General features: G+C 43.5%; 2 protein-coding genes across 2 annotated transcripts in view; one reads left to right on the top strand and one right to left on the bottom strand.

Moving 5' to 3' along the window:
- ift172 (intraflagellar transport 172) overlaps positions 1–25,856 on the bottom strand; it is a 516,193-nt gene that overhangs the window by 396,147 nt on the left and 94,190 nt on the right. The window lies entirely within an intron of this gene.
- Positions 3,308–7,238, top strand: LOC132449765 (12-(S)-hydroxy-5,8,10,14-eicosatetraenoic acid receptor-like). The gene is made up of 3 exons (XM_060041585.1): positions 3,308–3,686; positions 4,278–4,683; positions 5,136–7,238. Exons 1-3 carry the CDS (start codon positions 3,538–3,540, stop codon positions 5,592–5,594), a joined length of 1,014 nt encoding a protein of 337 aa, XP_059897568.1. The 5' UTR covers positions 3,308–3,537; the 3' UTR covers positions 5,595–7,238.

The following is a 25,856-nucleotide window of genomic DNA, read 5'->3' as shown; positions in this document are numbered from 1 at the left end:
AAGCAACAAAGTGATGGTCAGACAGAGGGAGAGGGGTAACAGAGAGAGCAGAGGTAAGTATCGCAGGACCTTGTGAATATCAGGTCAGGTTGGTTCCCGCACTCCTCTGTAGTGATCCAAGTCTTTGTAAGGGCCAGGAAGTTGACAGTCATGAGGGATGCGTAGGCCGAGATTGAGTCTGCCTTCTTGACCGCTGATTGCCATTTCCAGAGTCCTACCATCACTTCAAGGTCAGCGTGGCACAGATTGTACGGGGTGCTGAGTGATCTGGGCTGGCTTCTTCTCCGGGTGGATATCCTGACGATGATTGAAGTACGTCATCGTCTCCGTCCCAACTATTTCTCTCAGAGTGCAACGCATGAGGAAGCTGCCATTCTTAATGTCAACAGTCATGTACGAGGCATCTCCTCGAACACACCATAATTGTTTGTTCTGGAGTGTGAAATCTCCCTGTTTTCTTGCGGCGTTTCACCGAGGTGCGCCCCCTTTTGGTCGAGCCACATTTTGGCAAATTGCGGGTCGAATAGGTCATGTTATAATATGACATCCATTTAATGTCTACCTTGAACTGACTAAATGTTTGTTGGTGTGATTATTTTACTGTAAAACTGAAACATATATTGTCTCAATACAAATTGTATATTGATTCAACAAACGGTTGTTTTCTGTTGCAAATTAGTGATGGGAGGTTTGGATCTTTCTTCGGACTCAGATCTTCGGATTATTAATTTGCGCTTCTGCAATACATACCAAAGCACGAGATAAATGAACCCTTCACAGATACGGATCGAGCATACCGGACCATGGAAGTAATGCGCATTTTGTCCATAATAACTACACAGTGCAGTTGAGATTAAACCGGCCTTGAGGGGGCTGTCTTTGGCTGTCTTGTCCTCCAGGGCCTTGATTGAGGTTTCTAAGCAGACAGGGAGACAAACTGTACATGGTATAGCCAACATTCCAGTATTCATTATCAATAATCATAATTAGGTTTGTTTTGGCACATGGAAAAGCAAAGCACACTTTGTCTGAGGATTTACTTTCGTACAAATATTTAAACACCAATTAAAAAATGGTTGGACTCGTGAGTCATAAATATTTGTGCGTCCCTATAAAGTGATTTGCAAAAACCAGAACGACAGGACAAAATGAACGATCCACTCGCAGAAGGGAATCATATGTACCAGACTACACAAAAGGTGTTCAAAAAAGAACAAATCCAACATTAATTGCCCCTGAGACGTTGTCTCAGACACATTAATTTTACAATATCAATATGTATAATATGTACATAATGTTCACAATATCATTTTGCGTCAAAAATTGGTCATGCTAGTTTTCATCCTGACGTGGTCCAGAAGATTGAGGTTTCTAAGCAGACAACCCATTTTTACAAATGATTGTTTGGCCTTGATTTGACAATATTGGTCTAATTTAAATATAAACTAGTTTGATTTATTTAACATACGGCCAAATAGGAGTTGGTCGAAAATGGTTCAAGATATGAACAATATCGATAAGACCTGGATAGCGACCAAGGTCCCCATCCCAAACAAGGCATCCTTTAAGACCACAGTTTCCTCTTACTTACTGAGTATATTTTCATGTTGCGGAAGAGTTGCGGAAAATAAATGATACAAGTTACATTTTATTGTATGGACTATGGAATATCTATTTCAAGATATATGTTAAAAATATGGCAATACTTAATACCACCAAAAGTAATCAAACAAGCCTTCCTTTTATGGTACAGTTTCGTCGTACTTACTGAGTAGATTGTAAAAAAATCTACAAGAACGTACCCAGTATGGAATGTAACTAGTATGACACTGAGAACACACTTCCTGTGGAGGTTGATACCAGGTTAGCATGGATGTCATTTGTAAATTTACATCGAAACAATTATAGGGTAAATCTAAAAAACTCTTTATTAATGGGGCAAGCCATGAGAATAACTATTTATGAAAAATCTGTACACAAGTACAAAATGAAATCTGAGTTCTAACCAAATTTAAATGGTTAAATGAGTAATGGGTAAAAGTGGAGGTTTTTCTTAGTATTTCAGCTGTCATTTCTCAGAATTTCCCTAATTATTTACCAGTTCAAAGAACAATATTATGTATTATAATTAACCACATGTTGACCAGGTATAAAATGCCCTATGCAGAGTTAGATACAGTGTTACATCTGCTTATACTTACTGTTGTTAAGTGACGTACTAAGTGCCTCTAAGCTCAACAAGCCTAAATGTGTGCAACAGCCAAGTCATAAATGGTGGTAACAGTTACCTATTGAGCATGAAGACACCATGTATTGTCAAACCTCTACGGTCGGATCAATGAGTATAAAGGGGATGACATATACCTCAGTCACATTTACCAAAAGTGATGGCCTAGCCCCGAATTGAGCAATATTTTTTCAATGTGTCCACAATTGAGTGATTAGCAATCTAGCTTACGATCATAGCCTGGTCCAGTCACAGCCTGGTGTTTGGGGGAATTTGTTGAAGACATGATGCAGGGGAAATTTGGTTATCTACAATGGAAATTTCTTGTTTTGATCCATAGATTTGAGAATGCAAAACCCAACACATTGTGATGGTATCTTTCTTGTGTGTGAATATCCCTGCAAATTCTCTTTTTACTTTAGTTAACAACCAAACCTACCGCTCTACAGATTCACTTCAATGATGTCAATGATTCACTTAAAAAAGTTAGATTTAGGGGATCTTGGGTTGTGATACAAAACAAATTTTACGCATATAGTATTAAGTAGCACACAACCCCCTATCTTATGTTCTGGAAAATTCTGCATTATGTTTGAGTCAGGGTCTCAGCCAGTGCACATGTTTGTCCTAGCTAAATAGTTTATATTTCAACCATTATGATCCTCTAGTTACACATCAAGCCAGTCTCTGTGTTGTGCTCTGCAGTTATGTGAAACTGAAGGTGAATGTGAAAGCCTATTTGAAGAGGATTCATAAAATACATTTACGGCATTTGGCAGATGCACATTGGTTTGCATGCAAAAGCACAATGTTTTCTTGTAGACACTGTACATTTTTCCATGGTGATGTTGTTGAAGTTGATGTTTGTTTGGACCCCACTGTTTTGATCCTACCATACGCTGTTGTCATATATGTTTTCCTGATAATCTAGTCCCCTAGTCATTCTCATCTTCGGGCATGTGTCATCTTGAGTTCTGATGATTTTTTCTCTTCTGTAGAAACCTGAGGCAAACATTCTTCATGTTTGCGGCTTCCTACACAGATCAACCTTCCTCTTTTAAACCACACCTCTAGACAATCTATAATCTGTTCCCCTCTGAACCAGCAGCCACACCACTAAGAGAAACACAGAGGGAGATAATACTAGGAGGGAGCATCAGCAGGACGTTATAGCACTGTTTGAAGAGGTTTCTGGATGTTTCTGTGGGTTGGGATGACCCTGCCAGTTGGAAGCCTGTGCTCTGGTGTTAGTTGGGGGACAGACCGCAGTTTTTTCTTCAGGAATTTATTCGTTGAAGACTTATTTTGACATGACCAACTCTAACGGCAGCGATGGGGTTGTGGACCACTGCAACACCGGCAACAACCTCACGTACCAGGTCCTGTCCTGGCTTATGGTTGGAGTGTTTGTGTTTGGTCTGGCTCTCAACATCTCAGTCCTATACATCTTCCTTTTCAGGTAACATACACATTGACACTAATCTAGTAAACCTATTCTTCATTATCATCATCATTATAGATACTATAGCACAAACGCTTACACATATTATATGAAAACATGTTCCACAGGCACAAATTATTAAAAGAGCACAAACACACAAATAATGCAAGACAGATCTACTTAATTTATTCTTCTCCAGTGGTACCAATCACAAAGTGATGGTATCTTTCTTGCCAGGCATGAAATCAATGTTTTCACTCCGTGCAGTACATACCTCTTACAGATTTTATGTTAGGATTGTTTGAGGTGTAACACCTGCTATTTCTCACAAAATCAACAGAAAACATAATAGTCCAAATAAGGCCTGTGTGCTGCTGTCTCAGATCTCGATCCAGGGCCACTGCCAACAAGAGTAGGCCAATCACACTTTAGAATCAGTCAACTGAACACACCCTTAATACAACTGAACATAGCATCGTTATCTGATATTACCAATATACTTTGAAAATTGTTGTTTATTCGTGAGTTCCAATGCACGTTTTTTGGGGGATCGCCCCCGGTCAAGGCTGAGAAGCACTGCTAATACACTTCTGTACAACTCGTATCAAGGTTCAAGTTCTGGAAGACCAACAGCGTGTTCCTCTTCAACATCGTAGTGGCCGACTTCCTGCTCATGGTGTGCCTGCCAGCCAAGGCCTACAACTACCAGAAAGGCCTCCGGCGCAGCACAAATAAGCCCCTATGCCAGGTCATGCTCTTCATGCTCTTCATAAACCGCGGGGCGAGCATCGCCTTCCTCACCACACTGTCCATCGACCGCTACTTCAATGTGGTGCACCTGGGCAAGAGGAACTGCGTCAAATTCCTCCGGAAGTCACCGTTGATTTCGCTGCTCATTTGGCTCCTCCTCCTGCCGCTCACCATCCCCACCATGGTCAACAGCTTCGAGTGCTGCAACAGCCATGGGCGCAAAGTCACTGACGTCTCCCACAACGTCACAGACACTTTTAGAGAGGTATTGCAAATCATATCCATTCAGGCTTAGAAATTATCGTCTCGTTTCCGCTGAGTTGAAAAACTACAGAAAGTCTTTCAAATGTAGTGTAATGACTGATGATCGACCTACCATTGCTCATTTAAATAAATGAATCATTATCAAGCTACTGCCTTCCCTGAGTAAGAAATCCAATCTAGAATATAAATGTTCCACAAGAACCAAACAAATCTTTGATCGATGACTAAATTATAGAACATTACCTTATTTGATGCATGTCTTATCATAACATAAACATAAAATGGATGTCACCTCACTGTCCTGTCTGACATCAGTGTTTCTCTAGCAATTGTATCAATCAACAAGACACAAGGCAGTCTTCATAATGATTTATAATTTTATTATTTCTGTGTGTCAAAGAATATCAGCAATTTGTCATCTCTGAGGTAAAACATTTCCCCTTTCCTTTGAAGTTAGTCTTCTTCACCCAGATCCTCATCCCCTTCGTCATCCTGGTGTACTGCACGGTACGCATCGTCCAGCGGCTGAGGAAGAAGACGGTGGGGGACAAGACCAAGCTGAGGAGGGCGGTGTTCCTGGTCACGTCAGTGGTCATCGTCTTCTCCGTTTGCTTCCTGCCCTGCACCTTGGCGAGGGCAGTACTGCTGGCCATACGTCTGCTGGATATGCAGAAGGTAGAGACCCAGGTGGTGCAGGTCTATGACGGTCTCATGGTCCTGTCCTACATCGACTGTCTGTTGGACCCTCTGCTCTACTGCTTCTGCTGCTCAGGCTTTAGGGACGCCTATATGGAGGCCTTCTGTCCAGCTGTGCTCATGAGGAGAATGCCCTCCTTTGGCAACAGCACGAGAACCACCACAACAACAAACTCTGTTGGGCGGATTGTCAATGTGCCGCTGGTGCAAAAGTGAGGGCATTCATTCTATTTGGTTTTCTGTTTTAGTACTACTCGTAAACATCCATTACAACACAGTCAGGCAGTCAGTCCCAACACAGTCATTCACAACAAGGTCAGTCCCTAAACAGTCCTTATACTGTCAGTCCAAACACAGTCAGTCCTAACAGTCAGTCCTAACACAGTCAGTCGTAACACAGTCAGTCCCAACCCAGTCAGCCCAAGGGCATATTCACACCAGGAAAGACCTTTAGCTCGCTCGCTTTGGTCCGGACCAAATTACAATGTTTATCTTTTGGTTTGGTGCGGTTCCTTTTCACGTTCCAATTTTCGCAGAATTTGTCAACAAACCCGTGTGTCAAGAAAAAAAAAGGGGGGAAAGTAAGTAATCAATCATGGATATCCAGCGTGATATACATTGATCCGTGGACCGGTCGAACTCACACACCCTCATCCTGATGCTGAATGTGTTAAATGCATCGGCATCTTTATGTGTGTTTTCCAGTATTTTTATGTGGGCGTCTGCCCAAATATCCAATAGTCATTCCGTCTCCTCTTTGCTCCATGTTTAGCCATGACTCATTTTCAACCAACGGTCCGAAGATGTGCTGCTAATCTTAGAGGTACCACTAATCGAACAGTAATTCCAAAGAGGAATATAATTTTTAGAACTGGATCGGACTGAGGTGCAGGCGCTTTAACATCTCAAGCTAACCGCACCAGGGTTCGTTTGGAAGCGAACCGAGACCACCTCTCCGGCTGGGTCTCGGAAAGGCTGTTTGGTCCACTCCCGAGTTAGATTGTCGGTATTCACACCAGCCCAAAAGGTCCACACCAGGGATTATTTTGCTTTAGTGCGAACCAGGTGTGATTACGCCCTAACACAGTCAGTCGTAACACAGTCAGTAAGTTCCAATACAATCAGTCCTAACACAGTCAGTCCTAACACAGTCAGTCCTAACACAGGCAGTGGTAAATAAACAGTCAATCATAACACAGTCAGTCACATTACCATCAGTCACAACACATTGAGTCGTAACACAGTCAGTTCTAACCCGCTGCTCTAAAGAGACACTTTATTATGCACACATAATGATACCATAGGAAGTGCCCCAGAATGCGAGTAGAGTTGTGGGTAAGATAAGAAGTTACTTTAGATTAGATAAGTCAAAACACGAGAAAGGCACTCTCTTGTGCTACTCACTCTGTCACTCTCTTAAGCTGCAGAGCAAGATATTTTAGGGCATTATAGACCACCTTCAATTACCTTCCAAATAATGTATTGTTTGTGTGTGTTTTTGTATTTGTTTTAAATTTTGTTTCAACAGATTATAATTGATGCAAACCAGTATTGTGCAATGTGACAAAATGCACACTCTGCAATTAAGCGGGCTTTTGGAAACTGCCATAATTTGATTGTTCTTTTTTGCTTGAATATAGATTCTATGAATATGTTTATTTGGAGGATCTGACTTGCTGATTTGCTGTGGATTGTTTGGTTGTACATTATCTATCCAAACCGGAGGAAATGCTTTTGAACTCTTTTAAAATAAATATAAGAACGGCAAGTACTCTTTTCCTCTTCATTTTCTCTGTAAGCTCTTTTAAAACGGTAACAACAATAACCCGACATTAGGGTACAATAAAGGCTTTGAATATATATGCAGTGACTTTTATTTGTTGGTACTTTATAAACTTAGTTTGTTTGTTGACTCAGATACATAGATCCAAGCCCTTCCAACAACAGTATAAGCAGAAGTAAGCTGGGCACATTGCCATTGCTCTGGATTTAACGAGCAGGAATAGTTCTAGTTCTATGCATGACAAGTTGCACACAAAAGCACAAAATTGACCTCTGTTCACTGTTGATTCTGTAGAATGATGAAGGAATGCTTTATTTTATAATCGGTCAGCGTTTGCTTCAGTCAGAAGTCTACTTTGCTGAAGAATCATTAACACTACATTAGCCTGTAGGCCTGTTTTATTATAGCAAAGCTCTGCTCTGTGTACAGCTTATGTGAGGTCACCAGACTGATGTCATGATGGTAAGATAAAAGCCCTGATTCAAAACTTGAATTCGTCATTTATTGGACAATGTGGCCTATGTCTGTAGATACAATGGTTAGTTCAAACGTTGAAATAATCAATTTAATTTGTGTTCAAGATATCTTGATTTGGACCAATTATGGTTTGAGGCTTGTTAGGGCCAAGTGATTTGGCCGCTAAATAATAACATGTGATTGGGTTAATTTATGGTATTTGGCTGGTTTTATTCTCCACAAAATAATGGTGTGAAAAGGGCGAACAACTATGATAGATAATAAAAAATAATAATGAGTAAGAATGTGTATGCGTTACAAAACATATTTGTATATTAGAGTATTGAATGTAATTTATGGAACGTTATTTGTTCTGGGAATAAAAATATATATATTGTTAATGATAAAGGCTATAGGTGTCACGGGTAGCGGGTGGCAGGCAGGCAGGTAGGTAGGACCCAAACGCAGACAGTTCGAGTAAAAGGATAATTTATTAACTCCAAAAGGCAAGGAACACAGGTGACGCGGGTAACACAGGGAACACCGGGAACACAGGACAGAACTCACAACAAACTAAAATGATCCGACAAGGAACAAAGGAAAGACAAGGTCTTAGGCCACGTTTATACGTAGCAGGGTATTTATAGAAACGAATATTTCCCCCACTCCGTTTTCAAAAATAACATTGTGCACACAACATTGTTTTCGAAAAAGTTGTCGTTTACATCAAAACGCATAAATACGCCGTAGAGCGCCATTATAACTATGTCAAACCTATGGGCGGCAGTGTAGGGAGAAGGATAAAGCCATGCAAACCAATCAGAATCCTCAGAATCAACAACAACGAATAACACAAGCGTCTTCCTGTAACAAACAAACTGTAAACATAGGGCGCTCATATGACGTTAGGCATTTCCTGGCGCATAATGCAACGCTTCAGAACCTAAAACCCCGTTTCTACCCGTTGACACGACAATGCATAACCGGCTTTTTCAGAAATCTCCACTTTGGCCGGAGTTTTTAGAAATGATCGTTTTCTGTGATAAAAACAGCGTTTTCGTGTAAATGAGAGGCCAAACCGCGTGGAAATATCTGCGTTTTCCCTTCGTGTAAACGGGGCCTTAAATACCAAACACACACAGGGCACGCAACGAGTAACAGCTGAGACACATTAGGGAGGGAGCAGTAATCACACAGGAGGGAAACCTGACATGGGGAGAAACAAGACCGATACCAAAGTAAAACAGGTAACACACCAAAACAAGACAAGGAAACAGACAGACCATGACAATAGGGATCTGCAGATAGCCCAGTATTTATATTTGCATCTGTATTTGCAGGCAGCAAAACCTTTTTTTTCATTCATCATATTTTATGATATTAAAAAGCCATTGAACCCAAAACCACTTTTTTAAATAATTTAGTATTCTAGGTCCCCAAATCAGAGAAAAAAGGGGTAAATCCAATGTTTTTCTCAATACACACACACACACACACACACACACACACACACACACACACACACACACGCACACACACACACACACGTGTGTGTGGGGGTGTTTGTTTAGCTCTGTCTGGGCAGTGTTTGACTCCCGTTTCTGCATGACTGTTGGTCTTTTCGGACACTTCATATAGCGCCATGTTTTGTGTTGGTTAAGCTGCCCGGACACCTATAGTATAACATAGCATAACTATGTGCCATATTTCATATCCAACAGTTAACAGTTACACAACAACAGTTCTAAAGAAATACTCCCTTTTGGCTCCACCCCTTCTCCCTATTGGCTCCAACCCTACCCCCTATATAATGAATGGGAGTTCATCTTAAATGCATGAATGTGTTCATGAAGTTCTAAAAGCTGATTCAGATACCGCTGGGTTCAAGAACACATGATCATCAAATGCTCACCTTGATCCAACAACACAGTGAATAATGGAAAGAAAAATAGTGACAGAGCAAACAGGCAAAGCCACCGAGATAACTTATTATGGCTCTCTCTCTCAGTCACACACACACACACACACACACACACACACACACACACACACACACACACACACACACACACACACACACACACACACAGATAACTTATTATGGCTCTCTCTCTCAGTCACACACACACACACACACACACACACACACACACACACACACACACACACACACTCACAGATAACTTATTATGTCTCTCTCTGTCAATCACACACACACACACACACACACACACACACACACACACACACACACACACACACACACACACACACACACACACACACACACACACACACATACACACTATAGTCCAGGGGGCACCTGTTCTCAGGAGTGTGAGCAGCCGGCTCTGGTGGTGCAGAACTCTCTGGATCTGCACCACCTGCTGCTCAGACAACACCTCCTCTGGAACCAGACAACATGTTGAATGTTTAAATACAGAAATACATACAACTGTGTGCATATGATTTCACAACTATCTTTGTCTTTTCTATCTATATTGGAAAGAAAGTGGATAAACTAGCTAGATATGTTGATAACATTTCAGTTCAATATGCATATGAGGAAATGTAGGAGATAATGGTATATATGTAGCCATGAGTACAATATGAATGAATGAATTACAAATATTGGCGATGGATTTAAAAATAAATCAACCAGCTAATATTTACATGCAGTTGAGCCATCTGCTGGCCAGTTAGTTGTACTGCAGGGCGGAACGGAGGCTCTCGATGCCTCGTGCCCACTACCTCCATCCGTTGACTGATCCCCATTGACTTTGAATGGGGACGGACGCGCAATGCATTGTGGATCCGTCCGTTCCGTTGGAGCCTTCGGCTCCGTCAAAAAGTTGAAAAATGAATTACAAATATTGGCGATGGATTTAAAAATAAATCAACCAGCTAATATTTACATGCAGTTGAGCCATCTGCTGGCCAGTTAGTTGTACTGCAGGGCGGAACAACTGTGTGTGTGTGTGTGTGTGTGTGTGTGTGTGTGTGTGTGTGTGTGTGTGTGTGTGTGTGTGTGTGTGTGTGTGTGTGTGTGTGTATTGAGAAAAACATTGGATTTACCCCTTTTTTCTCTGATTTGGGGACCTAGAATACTAAATTATTTAAAAAAGTGGTTTTGGGTTCAATGGCTTTTTAATATCATAAAATATGATGAATGAAAAAAAAGGTTTTGCTGCCTGCAAATACAGATGCAAATATAAATACTGGGCTATCTGCAGATCCCTATTGTCATGGTCTGTCTGTTTCCTTGTCTTGTTTTGGTGTGTTACCTGTTTTACTTTGGTATCGGTCTTGTTTCTCCCCATGTCAGGTTTCCCTCCTGTGTGATTACTGCTCCCTCCCTAATGTGTCTCAGCTGTTACTCGTTGCGTGCCCTGTGTGTGTTTGGTATTTAAGGCCCCGTTTACACGAAGGGAAAACGCAGATATTTCCACGCGGTTTGGCCTCTCATTTACACGAAAACGCTGTTTTTATCACAGAAAACGATCATTTCTAAAAACTCCGGCCAAAGTGGAGATTTCTGAAAAAGCCGGTTATGCATTGTCGTGTCAACGGGTAGAAACGGGGTTTTAGGTTCTGAAGCGTTGCATTATGCGCCAGGAAATGCCTAACGTCATATGAGCGCCCTATGTTTACAGTTTGTTTGTTACAGGAAGACGCTTGTGTTATTCGTTGTTGTTGATTCTGAGGATTCTGATTGGTTTGCATGGCTTTATCCTTCTCCCTACACTGCCGCCCATAGGTTTGACATAGTTATAATGGCGCTCTACGGCGTATTTATGCGTTTTGATGTAAACGACAACTTTTTCGAAAACAATGTTGTGTGCACAATGTTATTTTTGAAAACGGAGTGGGGGAAATATTTGTTTCTATAAATACCCTGCTACGTATAAACGTGGCCTAAGACCTTGTCTTTCCTTTGTTCCTTGTCGGATCATTTTAGTTTGTTGTGAGTTCTGTCCTGTGTTCCCGGTGTTCCCTGTGTTACCCTGTGTTAAAGTTGAAATTTTTTCAACTTTTTGACGGAGCCAAAGGCTCCAACGGAACGGAAGGATCCACAATGCATTGCGAGTCCGTCCCCATTCAAAGTCAATGGGGATCAGTCAACGGACGGAGGTAGTGGGCACAAGGCGTAACTTTTTCGGCAGCAACGGATCCGTCATCCAATCAGATCGCGTATGCAAATTTAAGCACTGTGACGCGACTCGGGCTCTGACGATACTGGAAAGCGGGAAAGCGGGTCATCTTGCATCGCAACAAGCAGGAAGAAGCGGGAAGAACCCGGCGAAGCGATTTGATTGGCTGACGGATGCCTCTGCAAAGACTACTCCCCCATCCGTCAGCCACGCCTTCCCACGTCCGTTTACTGACGGTGCAGTTGGCATGTAGGGTAGTCCACATCTGTAATCACCTTCTGACAGCCTCGGTCATCAGGCATCGCGCCTGTTCTGACCACTTTTCCTCATTTGGAACAGGACCAGTTATTCTGATACCAATGTTCATTTTAAGCTGAACCACGCTACAATCACTTCTAATTTCTCATTTGCGGTGAGTCCAGTCATGCAACGGTTAAATATCGCTCGGTCACCACCGTCACTACGCACTGCCCACGGTTCGATGGCCCTCGGTCACCACCGTCACTACACACTGTGTTCAATGGCCCTCGGTCACCACCGTCACCATAGGTTGCATCAGGCCCCCCTCCTACCTAGGCTTACTGGTTGAAACATGGTTCTGATTCACTGGCTCATTAGTGTGTGTGGCGTCTGGTGTATGGTCTGGTCAAAGCCATGAGGAGGGATTACTCATCAATACGAGATTGGTTGGAAAATATGCACACCATGATGGGTATCGCACAGAAATAAATAATGTTTAATAAATTATAAATGATTAGAGAACGGGTAAAAACAATTATTTATTACTTTTTATGGATTGAGGAAGAAAATGTTAAATTTAACATTAAAAGTATAATTAAAGTTTGATTTACAAAAGCATTAATTAAACTGCTTGCAGTAGCGACAATATAAAAACGGTTTATAAAACAATGCATTTATTGAAGGATAAACCCACCATCGGCCCATCCCCCCTAGTGTAACAGAGGGACACACACACTGAGGACACTTCTGAGGTCATACCGTCACAACGTAAGCATTATTGTGCTTTAATAGGATAGGCTCTATATAGGCTTCCTAAATACAAGGCCTGCTATCCCATCATGGCATTGTTATACTCCGTTTAAGGGTGGATACAAGGCCCAGTCTCTTGCTCCTGTAGGGAAAAGCGACCATGCTGCTATCTTCCTCTGGCCATCGTATGTCAACAAACTACGAAGGGAACCCCCGACGACGAGACAGGTGCGTCGGTGGACGGACCAATCAGAGGACAGCATGCGAGTAGCACTCCTCGAAGCACTTTGAGGTGCGTTCAAGAACTGCACTGTAGATATTAACACTGACATTGATGTGCTCACTGAGAATGTCGTTGATATTATCACCACAACCACAGACATGCAGGTGCCCAAAGTGACGGTTAAAATATATGTAAATCAGAAACCATGGATAAATAAAAATACCCGGAATGCCTTGAAACAACGCACGGCTGCATATAAATCAGGATTGGAGACTGGCAATATGGATGATTACAAAGCAGCAGCATAAAATGTTAGAATGGTAGTGAAGGATGCCAAGAGGGAATATGGGGAGAAGATGGAGTCCAAATTCCAGAAAGGAGACCTCAGGAGCGTATGGCAGGGGCTAAAAATCATGACGGTGGAGACCGCCGCTACCACGACCTGGGGTCCGTTTTTAGCAAGTCTCATGCCCTGTCCCTGCCCCCCCACCGCCCTTATGACTGTGCCATCGATCTCCTCCCTGGAGCCCCCCTCCCAAGCAGTCGTTTATTCAATCTCTCCCGTCCCGAACGGGAGTCAATGGAGGAGTACATCGGGGAGTCCCTCGCCGCGGGAATCATCCGCCCTTCATCGTCACCCGTTGGAGCGGGGTTCTTCTTCATTAGTAAGAAGGATAAATCGCTTCGCCCCTGCATCGATTACCGCGGTCTGAACGACATTACCGTAAAGAATAAATACCCGCTACCGCTCATCAGTTCTGCCTTCGCCCCCCTTTAACGATGAATTACAAAAGTAGAATCAAATAAATATACAAAGGTATTGGCGCTTAATGGATTATGGAGTTGAGATCTCTAAATGTAGTTTTTTATAAATGAGAAGCCTATTAGTTCAGATAAAAATAAAACCGCACATCAAAGTGCATTCACACTTGATTTCATTATTCCCCTAAAAGGAATTATTAGCATGCACTCAAACAATGCAATCCAGGGGCCGTATTCACAAAGCATTTTATCTTACCGCTAGGAGTGCTCCTAACTCGCGCTAAAACATTTTACGTAGGAGTTTTTTCTTAAAAGTTATTCACAAAGCCGCTGAGACCTACTCTTACTAAGGATAAATCACAAAGAGTGAACTAGTGACGCGCCGTTGCTATGGATTACGTCAATTCTCGTGCACGAGTTTAGAAGCGGTCAGTTCGGTGATTGGTTGTTCAGACGAGCCCACTGAAACACCGAAAAACAAGGAAATAGCCTAGGCTAGAAATGAATTCCTATTAAGTAGTTATAGTGCAGTTAGCAGAATACACGCATGATGACAATTTTGTGCAGACCACGATAATGACGTTGTAGCCTGCACGTTCAAGAGAGAGAGAAAGCAAACAATAAAAATACGTAAAATCTAAAAGAAAATAAATGTTACGAACTACCCAAGTGTTGACTGATTTGTGCCAAGGTGTTTACCTAAAATGTGTTTTCAAAGTGATCCCTAAATGCCTGTCCACTCGGTTCCACACGGCCAAATTCCTTGTAATGTTGATCGCCATCATCATCATCATCATCATCATCATCATCATCATCATCATCATCATCATCGTCTGGCTGTGGAATGTTCCTCCGCTTGCAGAGGTTGTGTAGAATGGCACATAGTGATTACTGTGCTTGCCCTCTCTGGGGTGAGGCGTATTTCGCCGTGGAGGACATGAAACCGACATTTCATCTGCCCAATTCCTCTCTCCACAACATTTCGTGTATGTTTGTGTGCTCGCAAAGAGCCAATACTATGGAAGTAAATCTGTGCCATCGGGTTTTGAAAATAAAAACACATTGAATTATAAGCACTGAATATTTATGCATTGAAATAACCTATCTGAATTTTTTGCCTCTGAATTTAACTCTTTACATTTTCAATATATCATATTCACCTTCATTTTTCAATGTTAAAAAATTCAACGTTAAAAAATTCAACGTTAAAATATTCAACTCAAATATTTTCAGTGTCCAAAAATTCAGTCCGCCAAAGTCACTATCAAAATTCAATGTACGAAATTCAGTGTTAACATCCGGGGACCCAAGAAAGAGCAATCGATCCTAGATGCTAGATCGCGGTCAAACGAGTGGTCGCGTCATTCGGGTCAGAGGAAAAAACTAACAACCACAACGATGGAGTTTGGGGGATTTATCAATGTTTATTTTGAGCTTGGCCTCAAATATTCGGACATCAAATCAATACTTGCCAGTAGGCACGCCTTCTGAAGAGGTTCCTTTGAGATAGGGGACACTCTCGCCGCAAGGCGTAGGCTACTCTGACCTGTCGGTCCTGGTGGATTTTATTAGCGACCAACTGCAGTAGCCTACTCTGGACAGCTTCACGGGTACCGATGGATGTACGCTAAATGCAGGGAGCATCGACTGCGTGTGAGGAAAGAGGATGTGCGGTTGTTGTTGAAAGAGCTCGATCCCAGAGGAGTGTCACGAAGGGCGAGACGTCTCAGACGACGCAACTAACTACTAGTGTAGATAATAATATAGTGTACATAATAATACAACTAGTATTACTTTTCATACCCTGACATGTTTTGATTGTAAATGTTCCTGCAGTCTTCTTCTAAATGTCACATGATGTTGCTGTGGTGTCAAGACAGCTGATTTTATACAGGTTTCAGGTTATCCTACTTGAACCGGCAGGACGACCGCACCCCCTGCTGTATACAATCAGCTGTCTTGACACCACAGCAACATCATGTGACATTAAGAAGACTGCAGGAACTTGTCATGGTATGAAAAGTAATACTAGTTTGATTACAAGAATAATTAAGTCAATTGTTCTTGAACAAGTACAATTATTAATTCATTACGTTTTTCATCTAGCTCATGTGGCCAGTGAAAAATATGGAGAAAAAAATCAGGAAACAGCACTAAACTTGTTTGGCAATTTTTTGTTTATTCAGAGTTCCACATACGGGATAGCAATATAGTTAAAGTAATAAAAAATCTTCCATTCTCAACAAAAACATGAATAGCGTGTGTTGTCGTTCTCTCAGTATTTGAAACGACAGGTTGTAAATGCACAGATAATTTCAAAATGCTTTTCTGTCGGTAACATGTCAATATTTGTACTGATTGGCCATCAGAAGTTCAGAGTTCGATAGATACATACATTTTTTTGGTCCCATCATTTGAAATGATATTCTATCATGAAAGTATTCACATTTAGTTACTGAAGCCAGTTCCCTTTTTTGTTAAATACAATTCTAACTGAAAAAAGTGATACATTTGTTAAAGTAAAGTTCTGAAATTGATACACATTTGATTTACTTTTTACAGGCTTTGTCTATAAAGCCCCCCCTCATTTCTGTGTTTCTAAACTATCGTTTAAAGGAATATAACATTTGCCAAAAGCTAGAGATGTTGAGCTATGACTTTAAAGGAAACTTATAAAGGAAAAGGACAGCAAGGTGAATTACTTATGTGACCAAAAAATCCTGCCACTTCCAAGCTCGACACAACTAAACACGTCTGACCTACACTCATGCCCTGATGGCCTCTCTGAGGTGCATGTACAAATTCACTGCCTGATATGAATCTGTTGCTAGAGTGAGATTGGACTCAGCCATAAAGATGTTGCATAGTTCATATAGATCTGGATCACACGGTTTGGTCTGGCGAAAGATACATTCATTTTTGCACAGTTGAAAATCATAATCTTCAATTGGGGAAAGGAAGTCTCTTGTCCCATAGAGTTCAGGTAATGCAAACATCACGTTCGGCCGACCCTGGGGACGTTAAGGTTTTTCGATGGCCTGATGGTGTGTGTGTTCCAGACCTGTGCAGTGTCATCCAACTCATCCTGTTAAAAGCAAGAATATAAAAACAGTAAATACATTAAGGAAGAACTATAAATGCATATCCAGGGCTGTTCGCTTATTTTTTTTAAGTGGTAGCACTGGTGCCAGCAAGCACAAAAATTCAGTAGCATAAAAATAAATTTTGTAGCACAGTGTGAACTTGCATAACCATAACCCTTGCATTTCACTCTAATTACCTTTGAGCATGTCATCTTGGTCCATTGGCCCATAGAACAATAATATTAATATCTATATCTGTATATTGTTTATCTATACACATAATTATCATAATAATGATAAACATTTTTAGAACATTTCCTTTTAATTAAAACCAAACTTTATACATTGAACACAGCCTATTCAATTAATTACTATACATATTTCTACAATCTAGGATAAATTAAATAGATTGTTGTGAATGTTTTTGGAGTAGTTCTTCCATGGCTTATTTCAAAATGTGTCTATATAGGCTACTGTTGACTGCTCTCAGCTCTCTGCAGCTGAAGGACAAGATGTGTCCAGCCAAAGTGGTGGGTGGACTCAATAACTTAAGACTACTTTACCCAGTTTGGCGAGTGTTAATTTTGAGCCCTCTAAGCAGTGTTGTGCATCACTTATGGAAGTAAATCTGTGCCATCGGATTTTGAAAATAAAAACCCATTGAATTCTAAGCACTGAATATCTATGCATTGAAATAACGTAACTCAAAATAAAATGTTTGTATTATTGGATATTTTGAATAATTATTAGCTATTGCATATATAAACCCATGCATAATCCCATTCACAAATATATACAAGTTTTAACAATACTTGCTACACTTTTGTAGTTGATGTTATTTATTTAGTTTAATTGATTATTTATGTTTTTTCTTGAAGTGCTATTTTTTTTCATTACATACATTGCACATACTGCACCCCTGAAATATTCAATATATACGTTATAAAACAATGTACATGGGGTGAGTAGTGGTGTAAAATAACGTGATTCTGCAGTGGGAGCATTATTTGATAGAGCCAATTGGTCTATCCACATACTGTGTAACGTGCGATGGTACAGTAGGTCAGGGTTAGCATGAAGGAGACAACATGCGAGATTCTCCTCACGGTACTTTTAGTATACTATAAGCTTTTGACCATACCACACCAGGTCTCCACGGCACTATATTTAACACACAGATGGAAAGTCCGGGATTCCTGCCTACAACAAATCAGTAACTAAATAACTCATATTAGAAAGGGAGACTTCGATCGTATACAGCTGTTTATTCTAGCCGAGCGAAAGAGCACGCACTTCTTCACTGTACGTGAAGAAGAGGGAGGCGCCACCTAGTGGCGCTACATATTATAAACCTGACTGTTACAACTGTACCCCTGAAATCTTCAATAAAGACGTTATAAACCAGCATCAAAATATGCCCGTTGACTTGTGGCTAGCCTAGCTAGCCTAGTCTCCAATGATAAAGAACACCAAGGCTAACTTGGGAATCAGGCTCTATGTCCAAAATTCCGAACTACCCCTATTTTTCAATTCGACGTCCTTCTTATGCATAAGTGTCCGTTAGTATTGTCCATTGCTGAATCTTACAGAAACAACCCATACGAATGGCATATATATATAGAAAAATGTACTCACCGAAGCACTATTACTGCTGCTGTTGCCGTTGGACATGGCAAAATCTGTTTTGCCTTCCCGCGTGAGAGTCAGGTATCCAACGACGCGCAGTGCACACTCATTTGACCGCGATCTAGCATCTAGGATCGATTGCTCTTTCTTGGGTCCCCGGATGTTAACACTGAATTTCGTACACTGAATTTTGATGGTGACTTTGGCGGACTGAATTTTTGGACGTTGAAAATATTTGAGTTTAATATTTTAACGTTGAATTTTTTAACGTTGAATTTTTTAACATTGAAAAATAAAGGTGAACATGATATATTGAAAATGTAAAGAGTTAAATTCATAGGCAAAAAATTCAGATAGGTTATTTCAATGCATAAATATTCAGTGCTTATAATTCAATGTGTTTTTATTTTCAAAACCCGATGGCACAGATTTACTTCCATACAATACGATGTGTTTTACGCATAGGACTAAGCGTAATCTGCGTAATCACTTACATGTTACACTTTAACTGTGCTCCCGGTTGTGGATTGAGGTAGGGACGGGTGTCTAGAGCCACGTCTTGCATGGATAGACACTGTCACCCAGCAAATGACACCCAACTGGTACATCTCAAAAAGCTGCCTCTGACCGCTCACCATTAAAATGCGCGAATCATGGGTAGCTGAAGATCCAGGCCACTTTGCAACAACATCCAGTAGGCTATGTTAAAATTTTGCATCAATTTGCATCAAAAACAACCTGCGTGTTGATGGAATGCACTTTCTTCCTATTGACGAACACGTCCTCGTCTTTTGATGGCGCAATTATTTTTTATTTTTTATAAGTTATATTTTATTTTTTATAATTTATAATTTTTATAACATTTTATTTCGGGACTAATCGGATTATTCCTGTTAGTCGGGGATGTTATTGCATCGCGCATTAACTCCACAATAAGTTGAATACCCTAACATTTCGTCTCGCAGGCATTTTAAGATTCTTTGTGAATAGGTCTTACTGAGTTAGGAGTCCTCTTGAGGACTTTTAAGCTCTCCTAGACTTAGGTGCTACTTTTAGTCTTAAAATACTTTGTGAATTGCTCTTAGTGAAAAAAGTTAGGAGTCCTAAATTTAAGAGTGACACGCCCATTATTTTTAGGAGTTACTCCTAAATTCGCCAGTTAGGACCTACTTTTAGCCCTAAGATCCTTTGTGAATACGGCCCCAGGTCTTTATGAAAATATGAAACACCAGACTCTTCTTTAGCCAACAGTGTTTAGCCAACAGCATTTCCACAGTGCTCTTGCTTTGTGTCTCTTTCCCCCTTCGTTTTCCTTTGATGCGTTTCAGGAATATCTCTGTAAAGACCAAGAGAGTCTAGCTGCAGACATCCACCCACACGCTCCAGACATCCACCCACACACACTTCCCAAATCGGAAAATAAAATAAAAATCGGGCGTTACGTAATGTGTTTACATAAATGAACGGGCGTTAAGTAATGTGTTTACATAAATGAACGAAATAAATTAAAGGGGTAGTTCGGAATTTTGGACATAGGGCCTGATTCCCAAGTGAGCATTGGTATTCTATATCACTGGAGACAGTTTTCAACACATTTCATACAGTCCTTCTAGTTGCAGAGTTTGCTCGTGCTAGGCTAGCGCAAGTCAACGGGCAATGCTAGCCTGCTATTAAAAACAGTCTTACCCACTCCACAGTACACCCGAGGTAAATCAATTATAACGCCAGACTATAGATTTAAATGTCTGTGTTGATAGAATAATGTTAGAAATAAAACTAACCTTGCATCGCATGAATCATCGAGGGACTACTTTCTCAGCAGAAGCGGAATTTTACTATGCGCTGGTTAGGTTTGTAACCGAATCACGACAGAAGAACGTAAACAGAGAAGCGTGGGACAGAAGCGCAATTGAACGACTAGGCAACATGATGGTTCAGTGTGCTTTTAGAAATTGTAGAAATAAACGGTACAGATGGGCACCACAAAGTTTCCACCAATTTCCAGTGCGAGATCCAGAAAGGACTCAACTGTGGCTTGTTGCTGCTGGCTTGGACATCAAAACACCGGCTCGTACATGTACGGTTCGTTGGATACAACAAATTCCTCATAATCGTCTTCAAAAGCAGATGCATCGCAAACTCCTCCAAACGTGGGCATATCTTGTTAATTGAATACGCTTATAGAATTCCTTCGTTCACTGTACTCTGCGTTTGTAGCAATGACAGCGGCAGGTAACCTAGGTATCAGTCCGCCGCTGCCGTAGCCTACGTACAGGAATATAAACACTGCTGCTGAGACCCCGCAATTCCCTCAAAATGCAATGCAATGCAAGGTTGGTTTTATTTCTAACATTATTCTATAAAAAGACATTTAGATTTATAGTCTGGCGTTATAATTGATTTACCTCGGGTGTACTGTGGAGTGGGTAAGACTGTTTTTAATAGCAGGCTAGCATTGCCCGTTGACTTGCGCTAGCCTAGCACGAGCAAACTCTGCAACTAGAAGGACTGTATGAAATGTGTTGAAAACTGTCTCCAGTGATATAGAATACCAATGCTCACTTGGGAATCAGGCCCTATGTCCAAAATTCCGAACTACCCCTTTAAGTTATAAAATCGTATAAACGCTTCCGGTTTTGGACAAGACCTGACACTCGCTGTTGACTTTAAGCTGGAGTTTATGGCTCTTCTCTTTCTGTAAATACACACACCTTATTCAGAATTCCCTCTGTGTTATACTGCAATCATCTCAATTTAATATTTGATAGGACACAAACTGATACTCGTATTGTAAAGCTGAAGGGCATCAGAGATTGAGGCTAATAATTATTTTAAATACTATGTATGAGTGGACAGGAATAGTTAGAACAATTCCCCTTTAGCTTCACCTTTTCTGACATATTTATATTAGGTCTAGCTATGTTACATTCTGTTGTCTTAATATCATAAGGTTCGACTGCATTCCAACATAATTTATCATATGTTATTAGCACTTTTGCATTCCTAAATTCTAACTCTGAACCTTCATTCATTTAATATCTGGCTCTAATTGTCTATAATATTGTCTTACCTTGTGCTGCTGGACCACCTTATTTGCCCATATTTAAATACGACAAACTCAAGTCTGTGTTTTAACTTAGCTCTGTGTGTTACCAAAGTGAATAAGTAAAGTCATACAAAAAATCTATACATTGTAAACGTTATAACACTTTATTAAGAACACTCAACAGATAACTGAACTCAGAACCTCAACACACACACACACACACACACACACACACACACACACACACACACACACACACACACACACACACACACACACACACACACACACACACACACACACAGCAATGTCACTGGCTGTCCACCCAGCGACCCAGAAACATGGCGTTGACCCGAAGATCCTCCTCAGCTGCCATGTTAAGGAAGACCTCCATGTCTTCCTGAAAATCAAATGTGAAGAGCAGGGGATACTTTTCTTCTTCATCAGTTGAAGAACGTATCCTTTCCAGGAGCTCCTGCTGTTCTTTTGCGTCCATATTCGGAAATGCGGGCTCGACCACCTTCCCCCTGAGCAAACCTGCATTCTGACGCAGCCAGGAAACTCCAGCCACAATGTTGTCAAGTGGCCCCTGTTTAATGGAAAATGAAATGCCACCAAGTTGGAATCATTTTATATTCAATTAGATTATTTTTGCAACCAGTTAGTTACTTAAACTGTTACGCCCTGTCCCGCTACACGTTCCAACACCACCCTCTAGCGGCGGCAGGGCATAACGGATTCCTCTTCCCGCAACCCACCTGTCGGCAATCTGCAATCCACGCTTCCCTATTTCAGTCTGGGATCCCCAGTCTGCCGGCGCCAGTTCGTCATACACTTCCAGCAAGTTCGTATCGCCTACCCGCTCTATAGTCAAGTCCTGTTTGTTTACCCTGTCCCCCTAGTAATCCTGTTCCCCTACTCGATCCTCGCCTAGCCCCCACCAGCACAATCGCTCTCCCGGTTCCTGACCCCCGCCCGCCTGACCCCCGCCCGCCACCGCCTAGCCCGTGACCACCTGCTTGCCAGCCCGTTACCAGACCCCCGCCTGCCTGACTTCCCGAACGCTCAACCAATAAATTCCCTTTGCCTTTACCCTGTCTCCGCCTCCCTGCGTCCTGCACTTGGGTCCCAGTAAACCGTACCGTAACAGTACGAACTGGCCCAAAATGGACCCAGCAGACGCAGAGGCGTTCAGGGGAATGATCGCTCACCAAGGGACTCTCCTGGGCCAACACGATCAGGCCCTGCAGGAGATCTCCACCGCCCTCCGTGAGTTGACCCAAGCCGTCAGTTCTCGACCCTCCGTCGCTCCTGAACCCGCAGCCCCAGCTCCGGGTCCGTCGGCTTCTCCCCGGGAGCCGACCATCCCAGCACCCCAACGTTATGGAGGGGACCTAGGATCCTGCCGGTCGTTTTTAATTCAGTGTTCCCTTGTTTTCGAGATGCAGCCCCTGACCTACCCCACCGAGAGGTCTAGAATAGCGTATCTGATCGGTTCGCTGAGTGGCGAGGCTCTCGCGTGGGCAGCGGCGGTGTGGGAACGCGGGTCTGCGGTTTGCTATGACTATGGTTCCTTCGCTGACGAGATGAGAAAGGTCTTCGATCACCCGGTCCGGGGCAGGGTGGCCTCCCAACGTCTCCTGCAGCTCCGCCAGGGATCCCACAGCGTCGCCTCTTTCGCGGTCGAGTTCCGGACTCTCGCTGCTGAGAGCGGCTGGGACGAGGAAGCGCTCCAGGGGGTCTTCCTAAATGCGCTCAGCAGTGAGCTGAAGGATCGGTTAGTCTCCTGGGAAGAACCCACTGGCTTAGATAATTTGATTTCCCTCGCGATACACTTGGACAACCGGTTGCGCGAACGTCGCAGGGAGAGAAGCGCACACTCATTCGCCACGTCCCCTTTCGAGTCATCAGTCGCAACGCGGTCTCTCCTCCCGGTTGCCGGTCCTCCTCGCCGTGGGCGGACCCCCTCCCCTGAGCCGATGCAGATAGGACGCACACACCTCACGCCCGAGGAAAGGGAGCGTCATAGGCGATCGGGAGCCTGTTTTTACTGCGGAATTTCGGGTCATATTATTTCCGTGTGCCCCGCCCGCTCGGGAAAAGAACTGGCTCGTCAGTAACTCGGGGGTTACTGGCGAGTCGCTCTCGGAATCCCTCGGTCCCCCGCCCCCTCCTTGAAGCCGTCCTTTTGTGGCGAGACCAGACCCTCCCGCTCTCCATTCTCCTGGACTCTGGAGCCGGTGATAGTTTCATCGATCTGGAATTAGTCAAGCGCCTGCAAATAGCCACCATCCCCCTCGATCTCCCGATCGAGACCCAGGCGCTGGACGGGAGGACCCTCACACGGGTGGAACGCTGCACCGTTCCTCTCAACCTGCTCGTGTCTGGGAATCACCACGAGTCCATATCCCTCCTTGTGATTTCCAGCCCCTTCTCCCCGGTCGTTCAGGGCTACCCTTGGTTTCGAACTCACAACCCGCAGATCGATTGGGGAACAGGACGCATCCTGTCGTGGAGTACCCAGTGCTTGGCTCAGTGCTTGCGGTCCGCTCAGGCTCCTCGGGCGACTGAGTTCGAGTCTGTATCCGAACCCCCTAACCTGTCCCTCGTCCCGGAGGAGTACCACGACCTGGGGTCCGTTTTTAGCAAGTCTCATGCCCTGTCCCTGCCCCCCCACCGCCCTTATGACTGTGCCATCGATCTCCTCCCTGGAGCCCCCCTCCCAAGCAGTCGTTTATTCAATCTCTCCCGTCCCGAACGGGAGTCAATGGAGGAGTACATCGGGGAGTCCCTCGCCGCGGGAATCATCCGCCCTTCATCGTCACCCGTTGGAGCGTGTTTCTTCTTCATTAGTAAGAAGGATAAATCGCTTCGCCCCTGCATCGATTACCGCGGTCTGAACGACATTACTGTAAAGAATAAATACCCGCTACCGCTCATCAGTTCTGCCTTCGTCCCCCTCCACGGTGCCTCCGTATTCTCCAAACTAGATCTTCGCAATGCGTATCACCTGGTCCGCATTCGGGAGGGCGACGAGTGGAAGACGGCTTTCAATACCCCTTTGGGCCACTACGAGTATCTCGTGATGCCTTTCGGCCTCACCAACGCCCCCGCAGTGTTTCAGTCATTAGTTAACGTTGTACTCCGGGACATGTTGAACCACACTGTTTTCGTGTACATCGATGACATTCTTATTTTTTCAAAGACTACGGAGGAGCACAGGATCCATGTCCGACAGGTACTGCAGAGGCTGTTGGAGAATAGGTTGTACATCAAGGCGGAGAAGTGTGAGTTTCACGTCCCATCTATTTCCTTCTTGGGGTACATTATCAGTCAGGGGCGGGTTGAAATGGATCCCTCAAAGGTCTCGGCTGTGGCTGAGTGGCCTACTCCTTCTACCCGCAAGAGATTGCAGCAATTCCTTGGCTTTGCCAATTTCTATCGTAGATTTATTCGCGGATATAGTCAGATCGCGGCTCCCCTCACGGCCTTGACTTCCACTAAAAGCACTTTTGCCTGGACGCCGGTGGCGGAGACCGCCTTTCAGGGCCTTAAGCGGCGGTTCGTTTCCGCTCCCATCCTTACCCAGCCTGATCCCTCACTTCAGTTCGTGGTGGAGGTCGACGCCTCGGACACCGGAGTGGGCGCGGTACTCTCCCAGCGTTCCCCCTCCGACCACAAGCTCCATCCCTGCGCCTTCTTCTCCCGAAGGTTGTCCCCACCAGAGCGCAATTATGATGTAGGCAACCGCGAGCTTTTAGCGGTCAAGCTTGCTTTGGAGGAGTGGCGGCACTGGTTGGAGGGCACAGAGATTCCTTTTATAGTTTGGACTGACCATCGCAATCTCGCGTACATCCAATCCGCTAAGAGGCTAAATTCCCGTCAGGCCAGGTGGGCCTTATACTTTGGCCGGTTAAATTTTTCTCTCACGTACCGTCCCGGTTCCCAGAATGTCAAGCCGGATGCTCTCTCCCGCCTGTACTCTCCGGGGGACCCCGGCACAGACCCCGAGACCATTTTGCCACCCACGTGCCTCGTTGCCACACTCACCTGGGAGGTGGAGTCCGCGGTCCGCCTGCCGCAGAGGCAACAGCCGGATCCCGGTCTCGGCCCCTCAAATCGTTTGTTCGTTCCGGACGCAGCTAGGTCCCGTGTTCTGACCTGGGCGCACTCCTCCCGGCTGACCTGCCACCCTGGAATAGGCCGCACCCTGGGTTTCATCCGCCGGCGTTTTTGGTGGGCCACCATGGACAAGGACGTCCGTTCGTTTATCTCGGCGTGTGCAACTTGCGCCCGGAACAAGACCTCAACCCGCCCCCATTCCGGTTTACTACGGCCCCTACCCATCCCCAGCCGTC

Source organism: Gadus macrocephalus, chromosome 21 (genome assembly GCF_031168955.1).
Source record: "Gadus macrocephalus chromosome 21, ASM3116895v1".
Classification (NCBI taxonomy): domain Eukaryota; kingdom Metazoa; phylum Chordata; class Actinopteri; order Gadiformes; family Gadidae; genus Gadus; species Gadus macrocephalus.
Note: the sequence above shows the minus strand (reverse complement) of the source record. Positions and strands in the feature narration are given on the sequence as shown.

Bases quoted from the DNA above. Each gene is read 5' to 3' on its own strand.
- LOC132449765 (XM_060041585.1), top strand. From the start codon at position 3,538: ATGACCAACTCTAACGGCAGCGATGGGGTTGTGGACCACTGCAACACC. The intron at 3,687-4,277 runs GTAACATACACA...ACTCGTATCAAG, and splicing joins CTATACATCTTCCTTTTCAG to GTTCAAGTTCTGGAAGACCA. The intron at 4,684-5,135 runs GTATTGCAAATC...TTTCCTTTGAAG, and splicing joins TCACAGACACTTTTAGAGAG to TTAGTCTTCTTCACCCAGAT.